Consider the following 23,587-nt stretch of genomic DNA (forward strand, 5'->3'; position numbering starts at 1 on the left):
TTTCTTGGGTTTCTTCTAAATGTATTTGAAAGGAATTGATAATATAGTTACTGCATATACTGTATATATCATATGTATATTTAAATAGGTTTTAAAGTCAGAAGTTTTTATTGGGAAGAGAGTATTGGCATTACATAGGTGGATATTACCATGAACTGTGATTATTGTACAAAACTCCTATTAAATTCATAGGGAGTTTCTATGCGATAGTGTCCTGATCGGAACTAATGCAGTTTAATGAATAACGTCCTTAATTTTGGTTCCTACTGATTTTCTACCTTTGATATAATTTATGAGAGTAAAGCTATGGCTTGGCAATTAAAAAAAGTAAACCATTTCTTTATGTCAATTCTTTTTATCTAGTAAACCCATTTTAAATGTACAAATGTTTGTGTTTCACTACATTGCTAATAATGATGTTTGAGATCTAAATGTGTCAACTCAGAGGATTATTCCAGTTCTATAATAGCGTAGAATTGTACTGTAGAGATGAATATTCTATTAAATGAGTATTATTAGATCATGCTGAGACCACACATGCCACTTAATTATTGTGACCAATATACCTATACATTGTACATCTCTTTAACAGAAAATAACATGAAGCATTTACAGGGGGTTGAAAAGCCAGCAGTAAGGAGCTATGTTAGAGGAAAAAGTTAATGGCATGAACAAGATAAAGGAGGAATACAGGTATCTTTTCTAAACTTAAAAACTCTAGAACAAGACAATTGATAGGACTACATTTCGGGAAATGTTGGATACATGAAACAGCGTCCCAGGGCAGGAGAAAGTGCTATATGCAGAAATAATATAAAATAGAAGGGATATAACTAATAATGAGACAAAGAAAGGGAATCAAATAGGGTATATATAGGATCTATGATTTGATACTACAGTAGGTGATAAAATAAGCAGGTCAGGTGGAATATAGCTGTAGTGTGATTCTGCCCCTATCTGCCCATTCCTTTCAGTTGCTCTGTGCCAGTCACACTCTCTCAAGTATCATTTGAAATTGAGATAATTTATGATTATACTGTCTTACGTTCTGTACTACGTTCTGTACTACGTTCTGTATTTCTCAATAGGTACCTACAATACAATGCCCATATTGCAGATGCTTTTAGTCATTTCATTATTTCCCCTAATACACCTCAAGTTCTTCTACCACTTTCTCGACCTCCTCATAGAAACTCACAACACTACACTTTTGTTTATCTCCCTCCAAAGTCTCCTAGCTGCAAACCTGGGTCAAATGTATTGCATCAGATTAATCAAAAGAAAATATTTGGTGCCTTAATAACTGACCCCCTCTATGCATTTATGTGTTAATACACAACTTCAAAGACCTGGATATCGTCAGCACCTCCCCACTGCATTTTTGCTGTGGGGGTCTGTTTGCTGCTCTACTGTTTTCAGTTCAGACGCCTCAAGAAACTAAAGTCACGTTTCAGCAAAGGCAGCAGCAACGGTGTGTCAGCCTTGTGCTGCCATTAGCTGATGTTTCAGCTTTTCTGTTATTGGTCTTCAATAAAATATTTCAGATGTATGTTGAAGTATTTCCATCTTGACACATTACCCTGCTCTCACAGCTCTACCTCTGCTCAATCCCACTTACATCTTCCCCAACACCAACTCCCATTAAGAAGCAGCTATCCGAAACACACCAACCTTCTTTTCCCCCTGTACCTTATGTTTCCACCTACCCTTCCTTATAGACTGTAAGCTCCTTGGGGCAGGGCCCTCCTTACCTACTATTACAATCTATATTAGTCTTTGATATTTTATTGTTTTTTGTCCTCCAGCCCTATTGTACTGCACTACGGAATAGTAGAAAAGGATTGATGGCGGTCACTGCATAATGGAACTCAGCCAGGGAAGAGTTAAAATCAGCTTTATTTCACGATGCTGCACATTACAGAGAATACATCTCTGACGCGTTTCGTCCCGTCGTGGGACTTTATCAAAGAGTAACATTCTCTCAATATGCAGGCAACCTAAATAGGCAGTCCTTTCCCCTCATTGGTCAAACGGTAATAAGACACAGTGATGGGCAATGAGCTTGATTGCGCTGTGAAAGCCAATGAAAAACCAGGCTGCTCAATATAGGATGCCAGCATATGGATAGAACCAACATACATACACATAAATGAAACAAAAAAGAAAATAATAACAAGTTTAAAAACAAAGAAAGTAATGTGAAGCATCTATAATATAAATATATAACAATATAGGAGTATGTGGTAATAATCCAGAGGAGAAGTATAGAAATATGATAGCGAGCATTAGAATAATATACTGCAAATGCCATAATCTGATAGACAAACAATATAACAATTGATATGGTTATTATAAAAATCAAGCATATATATCATTGAAACATTATTAACTATTAACAATTGATACTAAAACAGATTGAGCACGTATGCCGGAGAATGATGGCCTGATACAAAGTATATAATAACTGATGAAGTAATGTATCAAATACACACTCCCAAGACTCCCCAAACCATTAACCCTGAAGGAAGTGTTTTAACTCCCAATCAAGGTTAATACCATGTGGGTGGAGAGTGTTGAGAGTGTATATCCAATACATCTCCTGTTTGTTTAGAACATTTTCTCTGTTGCCACCTCTGGGATGGCTAGGTATATGTTCAATGGCAGAAAATGAAAAATTGTTAATACCGCCCTTAGGACATAATGAAAAATGCCTTGCAACAGGATGGTTTAAATCCTTCTTTTTAATCAGGCGCATATGCTCAGCTATTCTAACTTTGAGAGGTCTTATAGTACGACCCACATACTTATGTCCGCAACCGCAGTAAAGGACATAAATCACAAAACTAATATTGCAGTTAAGAAAATTCTTGATGTAATATTTTCTAATATTAGCATTATATGTGATGTATTTGGTCGGAAGTGCATACTGACACATGGAACATTTCCCACATGTTGGTATGCTTTTGACATTGGGAAATTTGGATCTAGTATCAAACATACTGGGAGATAAATGAAAAGCCAAAGTTTTGGCTTTACGGTAGGAAAATCTTAGTCCGCTCTGTACCGTAGGACGTATATCTTTGTCTAACAACAATGTATGCCAGTGTTTTGATATGATATTGCAAATTTGTTGCGATTGGGAATTAAATGTAGTTACAAGCAATGGACTCTGTGTTTTTTTAGGGTATGATAATTGGTCCCTATCTTTATTCAATGTGTCCTTTTTCTTTGCGTTACGAATAAGGGTTTCTCTATCCAAAACATCTGCCTTGGCGAATGCTGCTGATATGTCTTTGACAGAATAACCTCTGGCTAGAAATCTATCGGACATCTTTTTTGCTCTAGACAAGAAGAATTCATTATCCGAGCAGAGTCTTTTTAGTCTGACAAATTGGGCCCCTGGAATGTTCCTGATTAGGGAACGGGGATGACAGCTTTGTGCATTGAGGAGCATATTCCTCGAATTTGGTTTCCTATAGATGTCCGTCTGTATTGTATTGTATGGTTCTATCCATATGCTGGCATCCTATATTGAGCAGCCTGGTTTTTCATTGGCTTTCACAGCGCAATCAAGCTCATTGCCCATCACTGTGTCTTATTACCGTTTGACCAATGAGGGGAAAGGACTGCCTATTTAGGTTGCCTGCATATTGAGAGAATGTTACTCTTTGATAAAGTCCCACGACGGGACGAAACGCGTCAGAGATGTACTCTCTGTAATGTGCAGCATCGTGAAATAAAGCTGATTTTAACTCTTCCCTGGCTGAGTTCCATTATGCAGTGACCGCCATCAATCCTTTTCTACTATTGCTACTATCTGGCTGGAGCACGCTGGTGATCCTGCTGCTTAGGGAGCCGTGTATCCCTCCCAGCATCTGGTGTCCGCCCCCTGAGCGTGAGTAGCGTCGGAGCGCACGGCTTGCTGGGACCTGCCCAGAAGGCAGTGAGACAACACCATACACCTCGCGGAGTACCCATGGAGCAGTGACAGGTGTGGAAGACGGACAGTCTGCTGGGACTTGTCCTGGAGAAGCAGTGAGACGACACCATACACCGCGTGGAGTGTTCGTGGAGCAGGGACAGGTGCACAAGACGGGCGGTGAGGACATCGGGTCGGGTAAGGGCAGCAGATTTAGACTGCCGTGAGTTCATGAGGGAGGCTTCCATCGTGGCTTCCCCTCTTGCCTCTATCTATTTCTTGCATACTACCCCCCCACCCTGGTTCAGTCTGCTATTCAAACCCCCCCCCCCCAACTGATTTCATTCATTCAATTGGTAATTCAGCAGCAATATTGCCTACTACTTTTCCATGTTGCATGCTTACAAACAGTCCAATACACTTGTTAGAGCACAGGACACTTGGGGTTCATTCCCCTTTTCTTTTCTGCACTACGGAATATGTTGGTGCATTATAAATAAATGATGATGATAACATTAGGGTTATGTGTCAAACCCAGCTACAAAACCAGAGCAAACATTCAACCATATTGATTAAACAGGAAGGTCCCATAGTTATTAGAATTGATGCATATCCATACAGGAATACAGTATGTATCATAGAATCGTGGTGGCAAAACAGGAGCAAAGAAACTGCACCAAATTTATCGAACCAAAAAGTCCCATTGTTTCATATAGTACAAACCTTTCTGACCTGGTTTTAATTGAATTTGTTGAAGCACATAGTCCTCATCACACAATGTTAATGTATGCCTTAAGCACTTCCTTCTCTACTAAATCATGTATACAGGTAGTGCTTGTTATCCAACGTTTCACCTTACAACGAATGGCATATCCAACGCTTTACAATGCAACCCTAAGGGCCATTTTTCGACGCCAGAATGTGCTCACTTTACAACGGTTTCACTATCCAACGCTACTTCCAGAACGGATTCCGTTGGATAACCGAGGACTGCCTGTATGCCATGTTTGCCTTACATATAGTATAGTAAATGGTGATGGCACCAACATAGCCCCAAACAGGTTCCCCACATGCAGTCTTTGGGAATGTCCACAGTAGAAGAGCAAAGGCAATTGCACACATTAAAAAATAAAGTTCACAGGAACATTTAATGCATACTGTCTCTGTGAGTTCTTCCTACCTACCAATTAGATTGTAAGCTCTTCGGAGCAGGGTCCCCTTTTCCTAAATGTTACTTTTATGTCTGAAGCACTTATTCCCATTATGTGTTATTTGTACTATTTGTTATTTATATGATTGTCACGTATATTACTACTGTGAAGCGTTATGTACATTCATGGTGCTATGTAAATAAAGATATACATACATACAGTTGGGAGACACACAAGAAAACCTGTGGAAAAGGCTTCTATTTCCCATTACATTTTCCTCAGAACTGTGATTGTTTCTGTGTGACATAAATTCCTATGCTACTGTAATCTACTGTGCTTAGATACCTGAACACCATAAGCCCTTCATACAAATACATTTGAACATTGCTATGAATGTAGGTAGAAGAGTTGCATCAGAATAAGCTGGCATTTTCTATGCAACTTTGCTACAAAATACTACAAAGTGTTTATGCAACTTTGCTACAAAGTTTATGCCAAAAAAAGGTCAACTCGTTTTTTTTTTTAATCAGATAAGTTGGATAAATATTATTGTGAAATTTCTTCAGAACAAAAATAAATGGTGTTTTACATATTTATTAATTGTTTAATGCAAAATAAATGTACAATACAGGAAAAAAAAACAGAAATTCTTCTGAATCAAAAGCAATGTAAAAAAAAAAGAACAGTTTAGCCATAAGAAGACAAAAATTTTACTCCCAAGAGTAATTATTTCATTAATTGCTGTAGATATTTTATGCATGCTGTGTATAAAATGTGCAGCTGCAGTAATACATAGCACTTAATGCCAGAAGATTGAGGTATTTAACTGGAGTTGTTCATGCCTAAACGTCAAATATTTTATTACAGTATAGGCATAAAGGGGCCTATTCCAGTGCAGCAGCTCCAAAGTTGTCATTGTCATACCGCACGGTTTGGCATGTGCATAAGTAGCGGTATTCTCCATTGCAAATCGCTTCTTCTAAACCGCGTCTAAAAAAAGTGACAAACCGCACGGTTTAACAGCCAATCCGCACGGTTTGTACTTGCTTTAGAAACAGAATGACCTGAGGTAGTGCTAACTCCATCCCCAGTCTGACTTATGGGTTTTGCTCTCTCAGACAAACCCATATTTCAGGTTGTAGATGTAACTCACAATACCAATCTCTCCACTCTTTAGCTGGTGTTAATAAAATGCGTTTTTTAGCAGCGAATTGCATGACGGAGCTACGAAAATAGCAGTTGTGGGCCAAAAATGCGAGTTGGAGGCTTTTTTGACAAACCGATTGGATTGTCAGAGCAAGAGTGAAACTGCCTCTAAAAGAGCTGTTTCGACGCTATTTGGACATGCGATAAGGGCTTACAGAATAGCAAAGCGTGCCAATCCACTTCTAAGTGGCACTTTAGAAGCAGTTTCTGACACTTTCGAACTACCAGAATAGGCCCAAAGAGTTAAAAGGATTCTTGATAGCAAGACGTTGATTGTTAACATGGGTTCTCTTCCTGCATTATCCAGGCTTTGTCTTCATCTGCAAAATAAAAGCTTTATTGAGAAATATAAGCACATAAAGATTGTTCCTAACAAAACAAATAAGAATTGCGAGAGCATTGTAAATGGACCGGGACGGGACAGGTGCTACATGTGTTATTTTCATTTACTAAATAATGAGATTGTAAGATGTACAGGGCGGACCTTTGCTTGAAAAAATCTATGTACAGCGGGGCATGCACTGCAACGCTATATAAGAAAAAATATGATTACTATTGTCAACATACCACTAGTGCATGGTTTGTGCTATTGATGCTGTGCTTCCTTACCCTCTTTATCAAAATGCTAATGCAGTGTTTCCCAACTCCAGTCCTCAGGGAACCCCAACAGGTCAGGTCGTAAGGATATCTCTGCTCCAGCACAGGTGGGTCAATCAGCGGCTCAGTCATTTTGACTGAGCCACCTGTGCTGGAGCAGGGATATCCTTAAGACCTGACCTGTTGGGGTTCCCTGAGGACTGGAGTTGGGAAACACTGGTTTAATGTAATATAAACATGCTGTGCTTCATTTACAGTTTGCCTCTTCCCAGGTGATCGGGATGTTTGCAATAAAATAATATACATTAAAAAGTGGGACCGCAACCTTGAATCTAATCTAAATGTATTAATGCTGTATAAAGCTAAATATATACAGTATATAAGCTTTGCTTATGCTCTCCTTTATCAGTAAGTAACTAGGGAAAAAAGTATTACTTGTGTTTTTATTGGTGACTATAAAAGCACGTTATTTACCTTGTACCGCACAGTTCTAAAAATATTTATCTAGCTACTACAAATAGTGTGTTGATGTAACTACCATAAGCTTTGTATTTGCTCTTTGTAAGTAAATAGATTAAACATCCAGTTAAAAAGATGACACGGAAATGTAGAAAGTATTCCCCATTTGTAACGCACATGATTAGGGAGTAGGCATCCTCTCCATGTTCCTGAAATGTTTAACCCTTGTTTATTGTAGTTGAACCTGAAATTTCACAGGGCACATGGAACATTGGCCGGAATAAGGGATATCGGAGCTTGATCCGGCCTTAGCTGTCATTGACTAGAATGGAAAGAGCATCCATAACTGGTTCTTAATGAATAAAACATTTCCTAACCAGCTTTGCTTTACCTCCAGCAATCAGTGACACTTAGTCACATCTATTTTAATTTCAGTCAAGCACAGATATACATCTCGGCCGCGATAATACCTCCTGTGTGATATTGGGTGTAATAACGCCTGCTACAGTACATGTGCACATGTGCTTTTAACACTTTGCCAGTCTCATCTTCAGGTTTGGCCACAAAAAAAATACCACAATAAATATTTTATTTGAAATCCCTTACTCTTGTTGGACAACACGTGACTGGTCAGGAACATGCTGTATGACTTCATAAACTGTACAGTTCATATCTTGGGCATGTGAAGAATTGGACACTGAAACTGATTTGCTGCTTGGCACCTTCGGAGAGAAGAAAATAATTTGACGATTACCTTTGAAAAGTAGCTTTTAAAGTGTCTAATTTCTTAAATGTCTACTTGAATACCCCCTCCCCCTCTCTCAGCTACTGTGGGTACTGTTTGCCTTCAACAAGTGCAAAATATGAATTGAATGTCAGAACAATTTCTGTGAGACTTGTACTCAATTTTATGGGAACACAACATGCACACACCCTGTGAGGCACAGAAGGATCGGGCAATGACACAAACTCATATATCCCAAAATCATTGAGAGCGTCTTCATGTCCTGAAAGACACAGAAAACACAGTTAGAAGATTTTTTCTTTTTACAAAGGATTTGATTTTTATTGATTATGTATGTAAATATACAGTACATCAAACTGATAACTGGAGGGCCCTAACACATCATTAGCATTTTAGAGGTCCTAATATTTATTAAATCAAATTATTCAAGGACAAATTGTCCTTGAACTATGGAAACAGAGGATAAAACAACAACACTTGTATCTTTCCTTTAAATCAAATAATTTTTGTTTTACATGAAATATGCTGTGGATATAAATGTCGCACGTTACGCCGGCTAATAGCACGCTGCAACGTCATCCGTCACGGCTTCCTATTAATGCATGCGTGATATGGGACCTTTAAACATGCATGAGATACCAGCAGCACCTACGGAGGTTACTATCTCGGTAAGCAGGGGGTCCCCAGAGCTGAAATTAACGGTGATTCAGCTCTGTAGACTTTTTTTGGAGATTTTTTTTTAATTTTTTAACAGTAACGCTCCTTTAAAACATGACTTTATTGTGCCGTCGTTTTCGTTCCCAATTTTCTATACATGCAATAAGAATGCTATTGAACACAATATAATTCATCCAAAGTACCGCCTGCATATATAAAAATGCATCTAACAATTGCTTAATAAAAATGTGTGAATATGTCAAATACAGATCGAGTTCCCCAAAGATTGTACACATTCATAGAACTGAGCTAACACCAGTAGGAACAGATTCAATGAGATAATGCAGGCAAGGATACAGCAGCACTGTGATGTATTCTACATTTACCTGAAAAGACCTGTGTTCTTCGATACTCTGTTGAGGGCCTTCAGTAGTAAAAAAAAAAATATACATATATTATATTAAATAATCCAAATACTTGAATACAAAGATGTTTAAAATGTTACAAATAGCCATCTGTAAACGAAACAATACCTCCTATCCTGAATCTTCCAGCGAATGGCTGCAACACAAGAGGCAGATACTGTATAAAACAATCGCTTTAATTAATGACACTATTAATGCAAATGATATATTGTAGTAATCTACCTCTATGTAGTTGATATTTTTTCCAGACAAATAGGAGGCACATAGACAAAATTACAAATAATGAGATTCCAGTTATTGCTGCTAAGGGTGACAATGGATTTCCTTTCTGTGAAAGCATCTGAGGATCTGCATTATAGAAAAAAAGGAAAAACATTATTCATTTTATGACATGACTAAAAATCTAATTTATTAGAACACTGTTTGAGTAGAAGGAGTCTGACACAATTACTTTGCTACCGTCTTTGATTGCTATTTGCTTAAAATATTTCATTTTATTTTCAAGCTTATAAAGCAACAATCTCGACTGCTGGGATTTTTTTAAGTGAAACTTCTTTGCTGGCACCTAGAGAGTTTTGATAGGAAAAATCCCTTGAGTTGTTACAAAATTCCATGATGGAAGTGATGTCACTGCTGACAGAAGAGGCCACCAGTGACGTCGGGGGAGAGAGGAAAGACACTGACTGACACACACACACACACACACACATAAGGAATTCACAGTTACTATAAATATAGAAGTGCAAATCGCTAAAACACGCGTTCTAAGGCTGCGCTTATAGTGCCGACGCTGACGTCATGCTGTGGTCGCTGGAAAAATCAAATTGAAGTGACGTCCAGCGATTGCAACCAAGCCGTCGCGCCATAGCGTTGTGTCTACTATATATACATTTGTTTTGATGCGACGTCGCTGTCGCCGGCGCTATAAGCACAGCCTAAGTCAAACTTCTTTGCGTTTTGGCACTGAAATTGTGTTTTGATTTTTTATTATTTATTGTATATATTATTTATTAAAACATCATGTAATAGGGGACTTGTCCCTGTTCAAAAATGTGCCTCTAATCCAGCAGTGTGGTGGTTAACTGCTGGTAGTCAATTAACCAACACCACCTGGCTGATTAGAGGTTTGTTAGAAAAGCCTGCCTTTGAGACAGGAAGAGAGATTCCTGAGTCTCACAATTGGGGGGACTGACCAGAGGAACGGCTGTCTTGAGCTGCAGAAGGATTGGACTATATGCTGATAGCAAGACAAGGGGACCAGACCTCAAAACCTGGACAGACATTGCTGTAGCACACAAAGGTGCTTATCCAAGAGAGCAGAGAGGACTTCCCCTACAGCTTCAGGAGACAGATAAGACTTTCTTTTGGAACTGTTATATATCTGTATACAGTATATGTTTATATTTTGGGGCTGATAAATAGCTTAGCTAATCAACCCAGTCAGAGAGGGCTGAGCTACATGTGTAGATAATCTCCAAAGCGGAGATAGGTTTTTGTTTGGCTTATTTTCATATGTTTTGCTGTGTTAAAGCGACAGGCGCAATAAAGCCTAATATTAATTGCACCTTAAAAACAGTCTCCATTGCGTACCTCTGAACATGACTCTTACACATCACCATCATAAATACAATTTATGTGACAAAACAATGACAAAAGACAAACAAGTTCACTTGAAATGCGCATGCTCGGCACACACACACACTTTTTTTTTAACCCTTTCCCTCCCCCCTTTTTTTTTAGGATGGAAACCGATGGGTCCCTGAAGCTGAATCACACTTTGTTCCAGGTACCCCTTAGCTCTTGAGATACTTACCTGTGACCGGCACAGGTCACGATTTACCAACAAAGTGGTAAATTATGCAACTCAATAAGATTTTGCTCAGTCCCATCCAATCGCAAGCTGCAACATCATCGTTTACCGGTACCTTCAGCAATAAGTATGTTGGCAACTGAGGGGTCCCCGGAGCAGAAAGTTGCACGGTTTCAGCTTCAGATACCCCTGGTGTCCATACGGTAATAAAAAAAGGGACTGTAAAAACCTCAGAATTGCTTTATTCTGTATTGTATATGCTTTAGGAAAATGTCATTCTTACACATTGTAGTCCCTCTAGTTCAGAAGTGTCCAAGTCCAGTTCTTAAGGACCAGCAACAGGTCAGGTTTTAAGACTATCCCTGCTTCAGCACTGGTGGCTCAGTCAAAGACTGAGCTACTGATTGAACCATCTGTGATGAAGCAGGGATATCCTTAAAACATGACCTGTTGGGGTTCCCTGAGGACTGGAGTTGAGAAACACTGGTCCAGACCATGAGCACCATCAGCCAGATGGAACTCCAACCCTATCTCCAACTCCTCCAATGGGAACGTGTTGGTGGCCCTGGAGGAATGGAGTTGGGCCACCCATACTGTAGCTATAAAGGTGTTTAAAAGAAGTAACCAGAACAAAAAATACCACAAATCCCTTATTAATATCCACCAGAAAATGAAACCACTTTATTTACACAGACAAATATCCAAGTAAAAAATAATAAATATATTTATTTTGTTACATTGTGCTGTACATAGAATTTTTGCAGGCACAATTATTAATTGCTCTAAAAGCTTACAATCTAATTTTGCTGTGCAAGGCCCAGGGGGATAAAGGAGTCTACTGTACATACTAAGTATTGAAAATTGATTTATTTTTTATCATTAAATTGAGGCAAGCAAACTACAAAATATATTACTACGTGATAACACATTTTTTTCAAATGGACACGATAAGTGTCAAAAAGGTGCAAATAGGGGTTACCAGAGGTGGAGTAGTAGTAATGCCCAGGATGCACACGTGTAAATGGTACTGTATGTAATAAAATTAATTACATATGTACGTCCGAAAATTTGGTGAACTGTATTTAAATTGTACACCACGGTAAACCTGGTATAAATCCTACAAAGTCTGTTTATACTGTTGGCGTAGAATTTGAAGTATTTATCAAGTCAAAAATTGTAGCATGGATGCTCTAATATATACAGTGACAACATGTAATAGTTTTACAGTATTATAAAATACTATTATAAAATATATGATACTATAAAAAAAAGTCACCTCATTCTGTCTTAATTTAAATTGTAGGAAGCAGGTTTGCGACACAAAGCAATGCGTCAAATGTCATTCCAGACAACGAGCTATCCGTAATATATGAACCTTTATACATTCCACACATCATTTTATTAAGGTTTGTGCAACTTTTTAGCACTACAATCTTGAGGTCCAAATTTTACAAAGATTATGTTAGTTTATAGGACCCAAGCTGATACTGGGATGTGAACTGGGTTCACCTGATTCAAATGCAATGTTGTTTGATACCACTGAAGCTACTCTTTCAGTCTAATAGGTTGAGCAGTGCACATATTAATGCAACTATTAACACCAATAACCTGGGAAGTGGAACATTATTATTTAGCTGCTCAATATTTTCCCTATGCCAACTAAGCACTCATTTCGGCAGATGGTATTTCTTGCAAAACTCCATTTAATACTGTTAAACTAAAATGTAAAACAATGGCAATATGGAATGGTAATTACCGTGAGATGAGAATATAGGAATGACAGTGACAAAAAGAGAGGAGATATATATATCAGCGACAAAAACGTACGCAGAATAGCAAAGAAATTAAGGATGAAAAAGTCACCCAAGATACACTAGTGCAGCCGTGAGCAAACTTTTTATGCCGAGCCCCCCTTTTTATCCATGAAATTTCTCGCCCCCCCCCCCTGCCTGATGTAATCAAAATCACATGAAAAAAAAAAATCTTTATTAAACGGTATACAATGTAAATACAAATATGTCTAAATACTTATGTAGCCCTTTTACCCCCACCCTAAGTGAGATTGGGGTGGGTATGCTTTCTCCAGCTACTTCTAGGGGTGTTGGGCTGTGACCTGTTGGTGAACAGGAGGGCTGAGTGCTCCACGATGGTGTGGGGAGAGCCAGAACAGTGGTGCAGGTTACCTTTATTACTCGTTGGTGCAGCGCCTTCAGTCAGCACAGGTTCTCTGCAGGGGCAGGGGATGAGCCATACTGACACCTTGATCTTCCTTTACAGCAGCAGACAGTAATTACAATGATTCTGGATACAACTGGCTTTATTGCAGATAGATGATAATCAGACAACAAACACAGATGCATCCCTTTCCTTCCTTTTCTCCCACGCAGGTCAGAGCCCTGATTCAGGCATTTTGCCCCTTTCAGGCCTGTTACTGTTCCCTCCCATCCCCTGGTGGGATGGAGGAAGAGGCTCCTCACTCCACAAGTGGAGGAAGATCAGGATCACAGTCCAGACATAACTGAACTAACTAATTTAGGAGAGTGTCAGAATTTATAACTTGAGATTGGGGGTCCCATATCAGAACAGGTTGAATACTGATTGGCTAGCACTGCTTTTGAATCAACCAATCAGTATCCATCTCTCAGGCTGACACTCTCAGGTGGTTGCTAGGTCGGTACTTGGATACCTGAATTGTATCCAAGTCTGTAATACACATACAGAACCTAAAGAAGGAATTAACCCCTCTTCTGCCTGCTCCTAACAGGACTGACACTGGAAGGGCCCAGGAAAAAGAAGTAGCGGCCGGGAGGCTATGCTATACTTACATATTTCAACAGCTCACACTTGTAAAATTAGGCTGAGTTCGCAAAATTAGGCTGCGTCCACGCTGCCGCTGAGAGCGGTGACATCACCAACTCTCCAAGCATGAGCACAGGGGTCCTGCATAATTTTGCATGCACGAGCGGGGAAGTGTATTCACTTTTTCCCCCCCATTATATCTGTACATTCATAGTATGATTGATATAGTGGCACCCTACCCTTTCACTTGCAGAGGATCGCAGCGAAGCAGGTTGCCAGCAGAGGAGAGCAGGAACACAGCGCTATTGCAGGGCAGACACCGGAAGGAGGGACGTTTAACATCACACTGCTCGGGCGTGCTCCTCCCAGGTATCTCCGAAGCCCCTGCACGTGCGCCCACACCATCACGTGGCCCCATATGCACTATCCGGTTCGGCAGCCCGCGCACATCTGCGGCTGCCCGCTCGCACACATCTTCTTGGCCGCCCGCGCACAGACACAACACACACTCAACCACAACCAACACAACACACACACACACAGATACAACACACTCAATCACAACACCCACACACACTCAATCACAACTAACACAACACACACACTCGGACACAGCACACACTCAATCACAACACAGACACAACATACACAATTACAGACAAGACACACTTAATCACAACCAAAACAGACAACACCCACACACACACAGCACACATACTAAATGACAACAGACACAACACACACTGAATCACAACCAACAAAGACACTACACACACACACTTTCACTTGGGGGGGGAGTACTACGCCTGCTCCGGTCCCCCCATGTACTGCTGAAAACTGGCAGGGTAACAGACAGGAGGAGGAGGGCGTGTCTGTGTGCAGAGAGAAGCCCCGCCCCCACTGCAGGCAGACCGCACAGAGAAGCAGCAGCACGGAGAAGCAGCATGGAGAATCCCCGCCACCGCAGCAAGCCACAGAGAAGCAGCAGCACGGAGAAGCAGCATGGAGAAGCCCCGCCACCGCAGCAAGCCACAGAGAAGCAGCAGCACGGAGAAGCAGCATGGAGAATCCCCGCCACCGCAGCAAGCCACAGAGAAGCAGCAGCACGGAGCTTGGCCGCCCGTGCACAGCTCTGCCCGCACCCAGGTTTCCCCGCACGCTGCCTGCGCCCCCCCTAAATAACCTTGCACCCCCCCCCCCCCAGTTTGCGCACTGCTGCACTAGTGCACAAATGAATGAAAACATTGAAATTTGTGCACAAACACACGAACCATAAGGGGGCTATTTATCCAGTTCGGTTATCGGTTAATGCACCGAAATGGACGTGCATTTCCAATAAACTCAATAGCAGTTGATGCCTGTTTGAGTATGTTAGCCCGTAACGGAGGTTGATAAATCTAGAAGTACAGTAAGTGGTTTCTTTTGCTCTTGCTGTATTTACATAGCATTAGCTTAGTGAATATGGCAATAAAGTTGGGATTTTTGTGTGCAGTGCAGCTTTCTGTGACAGCAAAGATGTGGCACGACTTTTTTTGCTCTCAAGCGTATGAATTCTTATACCTTCCTGAAAATACATTGAGAGCACATCTGAATAAACTGTGCTAAGCCTCAAGGAACCTAAGTATGGCTCAGAACCTCTTTCCGAGCACTGCCATCTGCAATTTTTGTTAGAGGCAACCGGCACTGAACGGATTAAAAGCAACTGAGTATATGTGGGACTATTTCTGAAAGTCATATATTTGGTGCTACAGCAGGGCCCCGGGTATACGGCGGGTTCTGTTCCAGAGGCCCGCCATATAATGAAAATCGCCGGAAAGCGGATCCGGCGATTTTCAGTGCTGCGCATGCGCAAACCGGCATTTTCGCCGTTCTGCGCATGCGTGACCTGCGGTCTGCGTGCGCAACCTGCGGTCTGCGCATGCGCGCCGGGCACACCCACCCATTCTGCGCATGCGCGATTTCAAATTCAACATGGCAGCCCCCTTCTCGGTGCGGATTGCTGAAAAGCAGAACGCCGAGAAGCGGGGCCCTGCTGTACTTTTTAGGTGTTACCATTCTTCCAGCTGTAAGAATATGATTAATGATAGTTCTTACATATGATTTACTTAATTGTTCTAGCCTCTTCTCATAAACAATATTGCCACTTCCTGCCAATGCAGCCTTGGCCCTCACATAGCTCAAATGTCACATGTTCTAGCAATTTACTTTGTCTTTTTGATACCAGTGGCTAAGCACAACTACGTTTAGCAATATTGTACTCAATGGAGTTATTATGGAAATGCCACAAATAATTAATGTTGTTTGCGCAGGACTTCTACTTTATCCCGTAGGCAGCGGCAAGCACTAATAGAACTCCTGTTACATCGATTTGTAATAATATTGTGTATGAAATGTCACACCTGAATTACACAGAGGGTTATATCTGAAGGTTCAGAATAACATATAAACTATATCAAACGCAGATTTGTTAATATCCATTTATAATTTGACAATACAATATGGGTAAATGTGCTGTTTTCTTTTCCTCAACCTTTACTAAAGACACGTATACTATATTTACTGAACTTCAGCTCAAAATTCTACCAGAACAATCAGATTCTATCAGAACAATATACTGTAGTTCCAATTTTTAGTTCTTCATTTTTTTAAAGAAGTTATTTTCAGTGTTTCCAAAGGTTGACAGTTTTATAGAATATGTCAACATGACAAATAGCTATTTATAACTTTATTCCTAGTGCAGTTGTCATGTTTATGATCTTGTATATCACTTTTAGTAGATAGGATGTTCCCTCTGAGAATATTATGATGATGTCAGGGGTGAAATAATGTAAACAATATCATGTGTGCACCACAATAAGAAGGCAAGTCAGCTTTGATAATTTCTCAGTTGCAGTAAAGTCAATAAAGTGGTTTTTTTTTAACAATCGTATAAAGTCAATCAATACTTTATTTCTGATCCCTTAGAAAGTTTAGTGAAGTAGAATTGTATTTTGCATTTGTGTAATGTTTTGACATCTCCTTGGGACTCTTACTGTATGTACAGTATATGTTGGATACGTCGTCTCTATTCCTTCAACTGGTGTGTGAGACTGCACATTTAATGCAGTAAAAGGGTCTGATTGATCCTGCTGTGTGGTTCAGTGATTGCCACTAAAGTGTAACAAAACTTTATTGGAAGACCTCACTACTTTGATATTTGTGCGTTCCACAGGGAAAATAATATTTAACAGAGTAAAAAAAAAGTTTCAAGAGTGACCCACAATAACTTGACTGATTACTGCACCGACACACTTTATTCGAGCAAATACCCAGTATGTACCTGGCAGATACCTGGAATGCGCCGCTCCTCACCTCTGACAAGCCCCGTTGTGTTTGCCTTCCCAGCCTGGGTTCATGCCTGGCTGACGGGCGGCTGATCTGTTAAATGATAATGATTAGGATTTAATAGGCTGCAATGCTTCGTGTGTCTACCAGATGGCATAAATTCATGAATTGTAATGCAGTATATATATATATACTGTGCAGTATTGCAGCCAGCGGGAATAAAATGCTTCAATCCCTGCCGGAAAATAACTCAATGCACTCGGGCAGAAAACAGTCACAAACCTCAATACACCCGGGTATACCCGAATTCGTGGGACTAGCCGAGCTCGAATAAAGTGTGTCGCCAGTGTACATATGAACACAGTACATACCTAGTTTGCATTTGCCCTTTTGAGACCTTATGTATTTCTTTTTAATGTAGACTGTGTGTCTACAGAAATCCAGATACGCTCTAGTAAAACTAAACTTATCCACGTATTGCATACCAATAGAATAAATGATTTGCCTCCATAACCCTTTTCCAAAGGGGCATCATCATAGAGTGAAAGGGTTAATACTGGTGGTGATTTACAACATTTGAATTATTTGCTTTATATTTTTTTTTTGTATCAATTTTTTTATTGGGCACAATCAGGAAATACAGTACATACAAGGGTGTCATGATCCCATGACAGTGGTGCTTTTTACATTCTGTGAGTGACCATATAACATTTTCCATTTTCTTGGGTGGGGGGGATTTAGAGGGGAGGGAGAGAGGGGAGGGGAAGGAAGAAGACTTACAGGGGTATAGGGGGGGAGGGGGGAACCAAGGGAGGGGGGGGAGATGGCCGGGGGATTCTGTGACATCCTCTCCTCCCTCGGGATCCGGGGGGGGTGAAAGGGAGGGGGGGGTGGCGCGCTCCTGCCTCCGCGACTTGGTTCGGTTGAGCTTATTTTGTTAGCCAGGGGTCCCAGGTATTCAGGAATTGGGGTATTTTCTTTTGGAGCAAGGCGGACAATTTCTCCATCGTCATAACTTCATTGATTCTTCTAGTGACAGTAGTTCTAGAAGGGGCTTTGGTCTGCTTCCAAGCGGCTGCTAAGGAACACCTGGCCGCCGTCAATATGGCCGTTACTAGTCTGGACATTGGTGGGGGGAGATCTTCGATTGGTTTGTTCAGCACCAGGGTCAATGGGTCCTATTTGCTTTATATTTTTTAATAATTAGGTCGGACTCCAATAAATCCAGAATGCCCAATCTAATGGTTGTCAAACCCTTTAATAAACCCTTGCCTGCTGCAATAGACTCAACCACAAAAAGACCCAGTTTAATTTTGAACTTCTTGCTTTTGGAGAGAGAGAATGGTTAGGAATGACAGTGTTGTAGGTACCATGGGATGTTTCATTTCACGTTACTGTACTAACTTCTTTGTTCGTTCTATTGCTTTTCAGACTGTCCTTAATACTTGTTACATCCCCACCCATTGGCAGAAATACCGGCATATTTATTACAGTATACAAGTGAAACTCAATACAAAATAACATTATATCAATCTTCATGAAACCTGAAAGTACTGCAAGGATGCAGTGCTCACATTAGATCATCATCAAATTGTCAGTATTCATAATGGGCGATGATATAATATGGACAAGGGGTACGTCTCTCATCTGTTGGTAAGTAGACCTGTGACATTGGCCTCTCAAGTTGCAATAAATGGTATGGAAACCAGTGGTAGATAAGCTGAGTGGCATACATCCTTTATCCTTATGTTCCTTTGGTATTGAAAATTAGATTGGGATTAATCATGATGGTGTGGTGTTATCATGATCATTGCACAAACAGAGCAATAGGAACACAAAACAAAAGAACCTTTAAAGAGGCAATCCAAGCGGTGTTAAAAAAAAATATATATATATACACTGTGTGTGTGTATATATATTTTTTTAATAGGATTGAATCCGGAGTTTATCCCCATTCATTTCAGCTCTTGGGACACCCTGTTTCCTGAGATAATTACCTATGTAAGTGTTGCCGGTAGCAACTCCAGCTGGGTTTGCCACTATTCTCGGAATGGCAGCTTCAAAACTCCAGCGTCCTGCAGGCCAATAGGGAGCAGTGACGTCATTCCTTGTGGCTTCCTATAGACCTGCATAACCAGGACCTTTAAACAGCACTGAGATACCGGCACCCCCTACTGAGATAAGTATATCGGGAAGCTGAAATGAATGGAGTTCAGCTGCGGAGACCCCTGCTTCAATCCTATTGAAAAATATACGTAGATTGCTGCTTCAACATATTCTGATCTGATTTTTCCTTACAAGGAGATAGTATACAGTAGATATCCATAGTTCTCTTTTGAAACTTACACTGTACCACCATTTCTGCCAATGGTAATACAACATTTTCCAATATATCACAACAAACCTGACTTTCCATCATTCAAAATCCAATATTAATATCGCAACTATTTCATTCACTATCAGCCTATTTCTATCTGTGGAATGTTCCTGACCAAGAGGACGGAAACATTACAAAACATTCAAGGGGGGATCTACATTTATGCTGTATTTGAGAAAGGAAAAAAAAACGTTTTTGTCTATTCTCCTACCAATGGGTATCGAATTAAAAATTTGACTATTGTGACAAGTGTTTATAATATTAACTGTTAATAGAGCAATAAAAAATAGTTGTATTATTCGGTGCATCCTGAAGCTTTATTGACTCACTACTTTTTATAATCATATCATGTATTCATTGAAACTGTACTTTGTTGTTTTACAACTGTCACTTTCCACTCAAGGTATCTGCGACCAAAGAGAATTGAATATGTGCTGATTACTTTGGGTCCCTCTTGGCAAACAGCTCCCGCTACATTTGTTTGCTTTAATAATAAATGCCTGGGCTCTGTATTCAGGACAAACAGGTTTGTTTAATTTTCTTGTCACTTGCCTGTCTTGTTGGCAATGGGCGAGACTGTTTGAAAAGACTACGTATGCGAGATAATGAATGGAAACAATTACAATATATTTTGCAGACAAAGAGTGAGGGGTTTATTCAATACAAACTCATAACATGCTGCCTTATTCCAGTATACAGAGTATATGTACATATCTATCTATATATAGAGAGAGAGAGATATAGATGAGACGACAACACCATTATGGAATATTTTTCGTTAGCACAGTTCATGAATGCACTTGAGGCATTTACAAATTAAATATGCTATTGTCTCCACCTGAATTTTAAAATAAACAACTGGATTATATATTATGTATTGGAAAGGGTGAGGATTGCAACCACCTGCCTTCCCTTTGTTTATATCATGGTTTAATGGACATTTAGCTTTTTCAGAAATTGTCTTTATTTATTTAGGGATCCATGTTAAAATGGACATGAAGCAAAAGGTTGTGTGCTCATTTGCATGTCATTTCCCAGAATCCCTGGCTGCAGTGAAAGCATTGTATGCTAAGAAATAATGGTGAGAAGCAGGGTTGCAAACCTTTAACATGCACAATTATCCAATCCCCCTCTTACGGACTATTTTTAACTTAACATGGTCTTTTATATACTGTACAGTACAACGTACTATGGGTTGAAATAGAAGGGTCAGTTATCATAATCAATATACTTGTTTATGAAATCCTGTTTTATTTGAAGCTATAAATGTAGCAGACGTTCTTGCAACCAATGCATAGCATTAATACTGGTGCGTTATTCAACAATATTTCTATTGAAAATAATGGTTAAGGAGATAACAGACGAGTTATTTAACCTGTTGTTTTGTACATAAAGACATGTTAATGGGGAAGTAACATCTGCAACATCTTTACTTACAAGTATACACAAATAATGTATTTTGTATAGCACCAACATAGGTGTACATAGAGCATTGATGTACATAGCACCATCAAAGCTGTACATAGAGTTTACAGTAAACAATTCCGGTTAACACTTTTCAGTAATAATTTGCAAGAACTATTCAAAGTCATCGACTCTTTGCTTGAGCCGGCCTGGTTAAACAAAATCTCAAGTCCGGTAGAAATTCCACCACATACTTTTCAACAGACTGTCTGTCTCCTTCAGAGACTCAAAAATTGCGAGTCAAATTTAAGCCACGCAACTGTCAAATGAGAAACCTGATATTTTCACAGTCGCATCAACTACAACTTCCAATCTATCACTATGGATGAGCTCCTTATCACGATCAGAGGGATCAAACCATCTAGCTGCCCTGGGGACCTTGTCTAATAAAAGAAGCCGTGTTGGATCTGGCCCTTTCCATTCTCGAAATTTCAAACCTCTCACTGTCTTCAGGTTTTTACCAACATCACTAAAGGAAACATTTATTTCATCTCTATTAAAGAAACCCTCCCTAGATTCACTGAACACAAATAACTACTGACCAGTTTCTAATATTTCGTTTTTAGCTAAAATCATTGAAAAACTAGCACTAAAATAGGTAGTGTACCATCTAACCCGATTTAATCTGTTGGACTCGCACCAGTCTGGATTTTGAAAATATTACAGCACTGATACAGTACAGTAGATGCCACTGACTTCCTGCTCAAAACTGTAGACAAAGGGGGCACCGTTGCTCTGATCCTCCTCGACCTGAGTGCGGCTTTCGACACAATCGATCACATTCTTTTGCTGACCAGACTTAAATCGAATGTTGGGTTAAGAGGTACAGTAAAGTGCTGGACGTTCTTAGTGACCACAGTCCGAAAATAACCCTGAAAGAGAATACTTTAAAAACAATCCTGCTGATTTGTGGTGTTCCTCTAGGATCTCAAGTTCTCCCCAGTTCTATTAAATATTTAAATATATATATATATATATATATATATATATATATATATATATATATATATATATATATATATATACACTAGCTGATATACCCGGCGTTGCCCGGAAGCAGGGAGAGGACGGGGGGCGTGAAAGGCAGGGAGGGGACGGGGGGCGTGAAAGGCAGGGGGGGGGCGTGAAAGGCAGGGGGGGGCGTGAAAGGCAGGGGGGGCATGAAAGGCAGGGGGGGTGTGAAAGGCGGGGGAGGGGCGTGAAAGGCAGGGGGGGGGCGTGAAAGGCAGGGGGGGACGCGTGAAAGGCCGGGGGGGACGTCAAAGGCAGGGGGGCATCAAAGGCGGGGGGCGTCAAAGGCAGGGGGGGGGCGTCAAAGGCAGGGGGGCGTCAAAGGCAGGGGGGGCATCAAAGGCAGGGGGGGTGCATCAAAGGCAGGGGGCAGGGCATCAAAGGCAGGGGGCAGGGCGTCAAAAGCAGGGCGTCAAAGGCCGGGGGGTGTCAAAGGCAGGGGGGGGGGGCGTCAAAGGCAGGGGGGGCATCAAAGGCAGGGGAGGCATCAAAGGCAGGGGGGGCATCAAAGGCAGGGGGGCATCAAAGGCCAGGGGGGGGGGCGTCAAAGGCATGGATTCCTCCCCTTGCATTTCCTCACCTGGCAGCATGCTGCGCTCCTCCGGCTGCCACTGGTTCTCTCCCCCCTCGTGGCCTCCGCCGACTCCCGGTGGCACAAAGGAGCCACCTAGGTAGCCCCTGAGGAAGTAGATTGACATCTACGAAACGCGTAGGGCAGGTGACACAGTCACTCTGAGTTTGGCATTGAACTTTTATGTTGGACATTTGGTCTAGCGCTTTCAAGTTCTGGTAGCTCCCGGCAATCAGACCGCAGCCCCTGTCCCTTTAAGTGTACGGGCACACTCGCACACCGGCGCGCTGATACAGCCTGTGAACCAGGAGGAGGAAGTGAGGGGAGCCGGCCACACGTGCTGTTGTGCTGTGCACCCTGAAGACCAGCCTCCATCACCGGCACTGTTCCTGTGTACCTCTGAAGGGATTTTTGGGCGTGAGTACCGGCGGAGCAGAGCTCAAACTCTGCAAGGATTACCTCCTGCGCCGAGAGGACTCTGTTATTCCATCGCGTGTTTTCACCCTGCTTTTTGTAAGTAGGGCTCTGATTTTTCCACCACTGGATGGCCAGCTGTTCTCATATTATTTCAGTGCTTATTTTATGGCATAGTCCTAGTTTTAATAAATTGTTTATATTATAATTGTCACTAGGAGTCTCACTGTTTATGTTTTTTAGTGTAGTACTGTTTTACCCTGCAGTGTTACGCTATGATTTGTGTTTGTTTTTCTTTTTCTCGTTCCATGGCCTGTCAAGCATGTGTGCAGATTTCTTGAGGATCACAGGACTTTCCATTTGAACTTTTGGCGCCAGGTTTTTTTCTTTTTCATGTTGTTATCTGTTTGTACTAGCAGTAGGTACCAGGCAGCCTACCTTTATGTTAAAGTTATTATTTATTATATATCACATTGGTGTTTAAACTTTAGCGCTTTTCACATTTTTCTTTTTCACTGTTTGTTTGCTGATGATATTATTTTGACAATCTCTAATCCCCTGACTTCTCTTCCAAATTTACAAGAAGTGCTTTCTGAGTTTGGTTCTCTCTCAGGATATAAAATTAATTCGGCCAAGTCAGATGCATTAAATTTAACTT

At 40.8% G+C, this 23,587-nt stretch overlaps 1 protein-coding gene across 3 annotated transcripts in view; it reads right to left on the reverse strand.

The window, feature by feature from the left end:
* Positions 1 to 5,661: 5,661 nt before the first annotated feature.
* Positions 5,662 to 23,587, reverse strand: part of HEPACAM2 (HEPACAM family member 2) — a 73,715-nt gene continuing 55,789 nt past the window's right edge. Inside the window, exons 5-10 of one of the 3 annotated variants that reach the window (XM_075587342.1) lie at positions 9,382 to 9,507; positions 9,268 to 9,295; positions 9,121 to 9,158; positions 8,266 to 8,339; positions 7,939 to 8,054; positions 5,664 to 6,596 (exon numbers count right to left, since the gene is read on the reverse strand). In XM_075587342.1, the coding sequence (XP_075443457.1) occupies positions 6,593 to 6,596; positions 7,939 to 8,054; positions 8,266 to 8,339; positions 9,121 to 9,158; positions 9,268 to 9,295; positions 9,382 to 9,507 (386 nt within the window). In that variant the 3' untranslated portion in view covers positions 5,664 to 6,592. Of the gene's footprint in view, positions 6,597 to 7,938; positions 8,055 to 8,265; positions 8,340 to 9,120; positions 9,159 to 9,267; positions 9,317 to 9,381; positions 9,508 to 23,587 lie in introns of all 3 variants that reach the window. The other 2 variants (XM_075587344.1, XM_075587343.1) reach the window with 2 other exon arrangements.

The sequence above is a fragment of the Ascaphus truei genome, chromosome 2 (genome assembly GCF_040206685.1).
Source record: "Ascaphus truei isolate aAscTru1 chromosome 2, aAscTru1.hap1, whole genome shotgun sequence".
Classification (NCBI taxonomy): Eukaryota; Metazoa; Chordata; class Amphibia; order Anura; family Ascaphidae; genus Ascaphus; species Ascaphus truei.